Source organism: Hordeum vulgare, chromosome 4H (genome assembly GCF_904849725.1).
Source record: "Hordeum vulgare subsp. vulgare chromosome 4H, MorexV3_pseudomolecules_assembly, whole genome shotgun sequence".
Classification (NCBI taxonomy): domain Eukaryota; kingdom Viridiplantae; phylum Streptophyta; class Magnoliopsida; order Poales; family Poaceae; genus Hordeum; species Hordeum vulgare.
In genome coordinates this window covers 493,770,807-493,777,303 of record NC_058521.1, presented here as the reverse complement: position 1 = coordinate 493,777,303, position 6,497 = coordinate 493,770,807, and the positions used below count along the sequence as shown (strand labels likewise).

The window sequence follows — 6,497 nt, the reverse complement described above, 5'->3', positions numbered from 1 at the left end:
ATGAAGTAACATGAAAGCATGGATCCAAGGAAAAGAAAAGTGATTTTCTTTGCATATTTGACGTTACTTCTTTATATTAACTATAAACTAATGCTTTGCATCACTATCCTTTAAGATCATTCCCAATTGCAATAGATTGATTACAATTCATGTTAGTGACATTCATAATCAAAATTTATTATTTACCATCTACCTACACGAGGACCGGTAGATATTAAGCTTGACGATGCTGATACGTCTCAAACGTATTTATAAATTTTTGCGTGTTTCATGTCATATTTATATTAAAGTAGCATACTTTTTGCATCTATTCAAACCATTTTCTATTATTTTTCTAGACTAAAATTATTAATCCAGTGTCAAGTGTGAGTGACTATTTTTTGTTATTTTTGGGAAAATTAATTTTATTAGGCTAAAAAAACCATGAAAACAACGAATATCTAAAGTTTAGTAGATTCCAGAGGCAACTGGTATAGGCCACGAGGTTGTCTGTGGACCCCACTCCCCACCCTAACGTGCCCTAGGGGTATTTGAGTTTATCGCATGGCCCCACTGGTGCTCTGATTTTACCGCCTCTGAGTCGCGTGCCTTCATGTACCTCCAAAATCTATCAGGAATTTATCGCCCTAATGTTTACACCGACGCACGCCGCCATTTCTTTGTGATCCCATCCAGAGGCCTTTTATGGTACTCTGCCAAAGGAGGAAATCTTCACGGTGGCCATCTCCGTCAACTTGAAGGCCACCATGATCGCGAGTGAGTAGTTTCCTATGGACTATGGGTATGTAGGAGTAGCTAGTTGGTTTTCTCTCACATGGTTCTCAATACAAAGATCACGTGAGCTGCCCTACATGATCGTGATCCGCATGATGTAATTATTGAAGCGTCTTTGTTTGATGAATTGTCATATCTATTATGAATTCGTTGGAGATTTACTTGGTTTCTTTTATTCATATATGCTCTCCAATATGTTCTTCAGTCTGTGGCTAAGTTGGGGGTTTGATCTTCTAAAGGGAATTGTGTATGATGGTTGAGTTCAATCTTGTAAGTAATATACCGCAGGTCCGAAGTGACAACAAGCGGAAAAGGCTAGCATTTTGTTATTCTTACTAGGGATAGAAAAGATGATTGCATAGTTGTCCTTTAAACGTGGGATGAAGACAATACATCATCGTCTTTATGTCACTAGTTAATGTTTAAGTACTCTTACTGCAAACCCTTGCACTTGAGGCCCAACACCTTTCTAGTTGAGAGGAAGCACACGTCAACATCACCATTGCAACAAGAACCTTGTTGCATAATCATCTTTGACTCGTGGTCGTGTCTGTCAACATTGTAACAAGATGCTTGTTGCAATTGCAATAGGACAATCGTTGCAAAAAAAAACGTCTTCGCTCGCGAACCTAAGACTAGGAGGTCATCCTCGTCGTTGCCGCCAACCACAAGCCCCTCCACGCCGAGCTCCCATCCCTTCTATCCCGTACCTCCGCCACCTCTCGGGTCGGTCGACTCCTCCTCCTCTTCACCTTCCGCTCTCCTCTATAGATCTTCGAAATTGTTTGAGCTTGCCTCGCTGCCGCGCATGGCCATGGCGTCCCCGCATGCTAGAAACAATTCGCCCCTCCCTCGTCAGTCTGCAATAGACCTATAGTTGCGCTCGAACGGATTTCAATAAGGGGTACATTTCCAAAACTATCCTATAGCAGGTTGGGACGCACCTTCGGTGTAGTAAAGGCACCTGCTTTTGGGTTCTTGACATGTGGGCCAGCCACCTATTGGGCCCACGTATCATGCATGCAAGGCAACTGCCTTAAGGCACGAAGTGGCGGGTTGTTGCGTGTCATCCAATGAAGAATTAATCTAATTGTCGCAAAGGCAGGAGAATATCAATCGGTGAAAGTGAAGTATCCCTCAAGACTGTTGCCTCAAAATACCATTCATCCTGCTGCGCCAATGCTTGGGGCCAAAAAAAAGCCACCAGCAGTTACGCAGGAAAGGCGTGCTGCGCAGCTGGAGCTCCCAAATCGAGCAGCGTCCGTTGGGATCGAGCCAAACCTGGTAGTATGTTTTTGCATAGCACAGTGTGGTTCACAATCTCCTCAGTGCGGACAAATTCACGATTTTGATCTTTTTTGCTAACTTTAACCCGATATGACTCCGTTTGTGATTTTTTTTTTTGATCTGAACTTTTTTCCTATCGTCATCGGCTGTGAATGGCGGTGAGGGCCGAGTCAATGCGGATGATTTCTTCGGGTCAGCGGAGTCAAACGACCATACCATCACTGTCCATGGTGATGGTATGTGTATGCCTACCGTCACAACGGGTAACGATAGGAAAAATGATCAAATTTAATTTATTTTTTTACAATTGGATTAGATTGGGCTAAACTATGTGCCCATGGCTCCAGTTCATCAAGTGAGCATCACGGCAGCGCGCGGAAACTGCGGGCGTCTGGGCATTCCGTCGAGACAAATGCGTGCCTCGTGTCGTGACAGGCCAGTCGAGTTATGTGCACCGCGATAGAAACAAGTTTGCACGCAGGCAGCCCGTCTCGATATTTCCGGCCCGGAAGAACACACGCAAAACTCCTTCCCATTGCAAGAGAAAACAATCAAATATTACTCACATCACATGTCAACGAACCTCACCCGCTCTGTACAAAAAGAAAATCAGCATCGCATCGTACCCCACGCCAGCTTTCCCGAGGCAGGAAGGAAACCACCGCCGTGCCGGGCTGCCGGCGACGCAACGGCCCCGGCTCCCTGCGTCCCATTTTCCAGTCGAGCTCCAACTCTCAAGTCTGAACTGACGAATGTACTGTACCAAACTGATACCGTCTCATCTCCTTGTCCGCACCGAGATGGCCCTCCTGTCCGGCGTCAGGGGCGCGCGCCCCGGCCCGGGCGCGTCGCCGGCGGGGCCGTACACCTTCTCCTGGAGCACCCGCGCGTCGGTGCCCATCCTGCGCACCTCCTCGTGCCGCGCTATGTGCTCGTTGCCGCCCTCCAGCGCCGACGTGATCCTCGCGTACGGCGCGCGGGCCACGAACGCCGAGCTCTCGTACGCGCCGCCGTAGCCGCCCGCGTCCGCCGCGGGGCTCCTCCTGTACGGAGGTGCTCTGTACTGGCCGACCTGCTCCGGGGCCTCCCGCCGCGCGCCCCCGCCGGCGTGCTCCGAGGCGTACCTCCTGTGCGTTGGGCGCGCGTCTTGCGAGCCGTCCTGGAGCGGCCGTGGGGAGGCCGCGCCCACCTCGCGCTGGGCACCGTGCGTGCTGCCGTTGCCGCCGACGCCATCCATGCCCATTGCGGAGGCCGCTCTCCCGTAGGGAGGCCGGCGCAGCTGCGGGGTCCAGTCGAGGTCTTCCACCACGTCGTTGTCTTCTCCGTCGCTCTGGTCGAACACAATGCTCTTCCCCTTCGGTGGTGACGGTGCGTCCCGTGCTGGTGCGTCAGACCATACCGAGGACAACGTGCTCTTGTCGCTCCACGACGGCGACGGAGACGGAGACGGAGGCTTCTGGGGCCTCCCCGGCGGCTGCGTCTCCCGCTCGGCTGCTCCAGAGCCCTGTAAAGGTTGAACCCTGTCATGCCCGCGACCGCCGCCTCTCGGCCCTTTCCCCTGCGACTCCGTCCGGGACAGCTCCACGGCCGCGCGGGCGGCCATGGCGGCGAATGACGCCGACTCGAAGGCGGCCTCCGCCGCCATCCTGACATCGTCGTACTTCTTGGATTCCCTCGACGCCTTCTCCTCTGCTCTCAGCTGAGCAAGGCTCGGCCGCCTCATGTTATCATCGGCAAGCCTCTGTCTCCTCATGTTATCATCGGAAGTTTCGGTCTTGACCTCAAACCGTTCGACAGATTTCCCGGCCGGCACCGGCACCGGCACGTTCTTGACTTGTTCACTCTGTTTGCTCTGCATTCCAAATCGCATTACAGCCATAGCATTATGCCAACTGACGCATGAAACAATATCACAACATTCGCATGAACAAGATGAGTCGTGCAGGCTGCAACCAACCTGGTGAGCCGCTCCTGGGCTGCCGGGGAAGTCGAGCAGGATGTCGTTCTCGGCGGCGATCTCCCTGGCCAGCCTCCTCTGCTGCTCCGCGCTCGCCTTCTGGCCAGATAACCTCTGCACTAACTGCAACAGCAGCAACCATCTTAAATTCCGGCGACGGTTGGCGAGGCGGCACGTGAAGCAGCTGGAGCAGACGAACCTACCGTGGGATTGACGACGACCTGGGAGCCCTCCTTGGCCGCCCTCTCGAATTCCCGGCCGAACTTGCTCGCCAGGATGGGGCGCGCGTCCAGCAGCTCCGGCAGCTCGCCGCATCGCGCCGACGCGAAGATCAGCCCCGCCGCCGCCGCCTTGATCTCCTCGCCGCACTCTCTGAATATCATCGAACAATCAGGAAATTAGAATCTCACGCCGTACGTACAGAAGGGGACGTCAGGGGAGAAACCAAGAGAGCATGAACGATGGAGGAGCTCAAGTACTTTGGCTTTTCCAACTGGGCGGACTGCTCGACGAGGATCTTGCAGTAGTGCTCGATGATGTCCAGCGCCTCCAGCATGCCGTCCTCCTCAATGACCTGCTCCGCCTGCGCAGCAGCACACGATATTCGGCGTCAGTATCTATCACACCACACACACACACGAGCTCGGAAACGGCAAGGGGAAATTTGATGGCGAGGGACTTGTACCCGGACGAGGGCGCGGTCGAGGTGGCCAATGGAGAGGAGCTGCGCGACGTCGCCGCGGGCAATGGAGCGGCGGCCGAGGCGGGGCCGGCGGGCGACGGCGAGGCGCGCGACGGCGATCTTGAGGAGGGACTTGAGCTTGGCGGTCTGCTTGGAGGTGCTCCTGGTGAAGAACCCCATGGCTGCCTGCAAGTTGGCCCGTGTGACGGTGGCGACCGATGAGCGATGGGTCGTCTCTTTCTCTCCCCTCGCTTCCTTATATCGCCTGGACCAATGGCGAAGACGAAGCCGAGGCCCGAGGGGGGGCGAAGGAGGGAGCGATCGTTTCGTTTCGTTTCTTGTGGACTACGGAGTTTCCCTGGGCTGTGGTGTGCTGTGCGGTCTTGTGTTTTGGGAAGAGGGTTGGATCGGAAGTCCCACCCCGGCACGAGCTCGGAGTAACTGCACCCCGTGGACGAACGTGCTGCCTGCTGTGGGCGGGCCTGGTCAAACGAACTGACGAAAAAGTTACGTGGAAAAGCACCTGCGGTCTGCGGAGAGTATCAAAGGGGTAGCCCGGGAACCCGAAAATCGAAGGTGATCGTGGTCTGGTCGCAAGTTTTCTTTTTCGAAATATAACAGTATGCTATGTTCATTGATTAGAAATAAATGATATAGAGAAGCCGTTCGGTTAATTAAAGAAAAACCGGGTTAAACCCCTAACAACGAGCAAAACACTAGCTGAAACTAGGTCAAGATCATCGCAAGTCCCAACCATCGGCCGACGGCAAGCTACAAGCTACTTCCCTGACAACCACACATACCCAAGCACGACCTACAGCCACACACACTCTCGAAAGCCGTCGTCGAGGCCTTCAGACCTCGTTTGGCACAGAGGGATTCAAGACGTTTAGAAAGAAAAATCCCCAAAAGGGTCAGAAACCCCACAGAACCTCGGGCGCTCATTTGGTAAGGGAGGTTTGCTTAGCCGAATCCCCTCCGTTTTCCTTCAATCCCTTCATATCCATGTGTTTCAGGATCCTCCTCGAGGGACTGATGGAAGCAAAGCCCCGAGGATTTGAGAGGATTTGGTGAAAGGAAGGGATTCATCAAATCCCCTCTTCCCCAAACCTCCCCAGTCCACTTCTACCAAACAAAGCCTCAAGGTGACGCGTCCAAGGAAGTAGCGAAATTGTAGACACCGCCACGCGCTAGAACTAGCGAGGACCGTGTCAAAATCTGACTGGCCCAAGCTTCCACTCGTCGGAACTGGGCAAGAATGAACCAAAGCAAACAGGGCCGCACCAATATGCTCAAGAATTAGGCCACGAATGCGATGAATCAGGCTAGCCCGCGCCATCGTGCGTGAGGGTTGAACCTCGCCAGGGAGGCCCGTCTGCACCTCCTTCAGGCCTCATTTGGCACGGAGGGATTCAGGAGGTTTCGAGAGGAAAATCTCAGAAGGGACAGAAACCCCACAAAACCTCGGGCATTCATTTGGTAAGAGGGGTTTGCTTAGCCGAACCCCCTCCGTTCCCCTTCAATCCCTTTCTACCCATGTGTTTCAGGATCCTCCTCGAGGGGCTGATGGAAGCAAAACCCCGAGGATTTGAGAGGATTGGGGGAAGAAAGGGATTCATCAAATCCCCTCCTCCCCAAACCTTCCCAATCCACTTCTACCAAACAAAGCCTCAGCCGCGAGCGTGTAGAGCCAGCGTCGGCCGAGGGAAGCCCCATCGACTCTAAACCAGACCATGGAGAGAGCGCCGCCTTGTCCATGCTGCCGCCGCAGCAAACCTCCTGTCGCGCGCCACCGCT

General features: G+C 53.6%; 1 protein-coding gene across 1 annotated transcript; it reads right to left on the bottom strand.

The window, feature by feature from the left end:
- Positions 1-2,576: 2,576 nt before the first annotated feature.
- Positions 2,577-5,240, bottom strand: LOC123446684. Its single transcript, XM_045123244.1, has 5 exons — positions 4,704-5,240; positions 4,498-4,601; positions 4,222-4,390; positions 4,019-4,141; positions 2,577-3,913 (listed from the first exon to the last, which is right to left on the bottom strand). The coding sequence occupies exons 1-5, from the start codon at positions 4,878-4,880 to the stop codon at positions 2,840-2,842; spliced, it is 1,647 nt and encodes a 548-aa protein (XP_044979179.1). The 5' UTR covers positions 4,881-5,240; the 3' UTR covers positions 2,577-2,839.
- Between the last annotated feature and the right edge of the window lie 1,257 nt (positions 5,241-6,497).

Bases quoted from the DNA above. Each gene is read 5' to 3' on its own strand.
- LOC123446684 (XM_045123244.1), bottom strand. From the start codon at position 4,880: ATGGGGTTCTTCACCAGGAGCACCTCCAAGCAGACCGCCAAGCTCAAG. The intron at 4,142-4,221 runs GTAGGTTCGTCT...CTGCTGTTGCAG, and splicing joins AGGTCGTCGTCAATCCCACG to TTAGTGCAGAGGTTATCTGG. The intron at 3,914-4,018 runs GTTGGTTGCAGC...TTTGGAATGCAG, and splicing joins GCCCAGGAGCGGCTCACCAG to AGCAAACAGAGTGAACAAGT.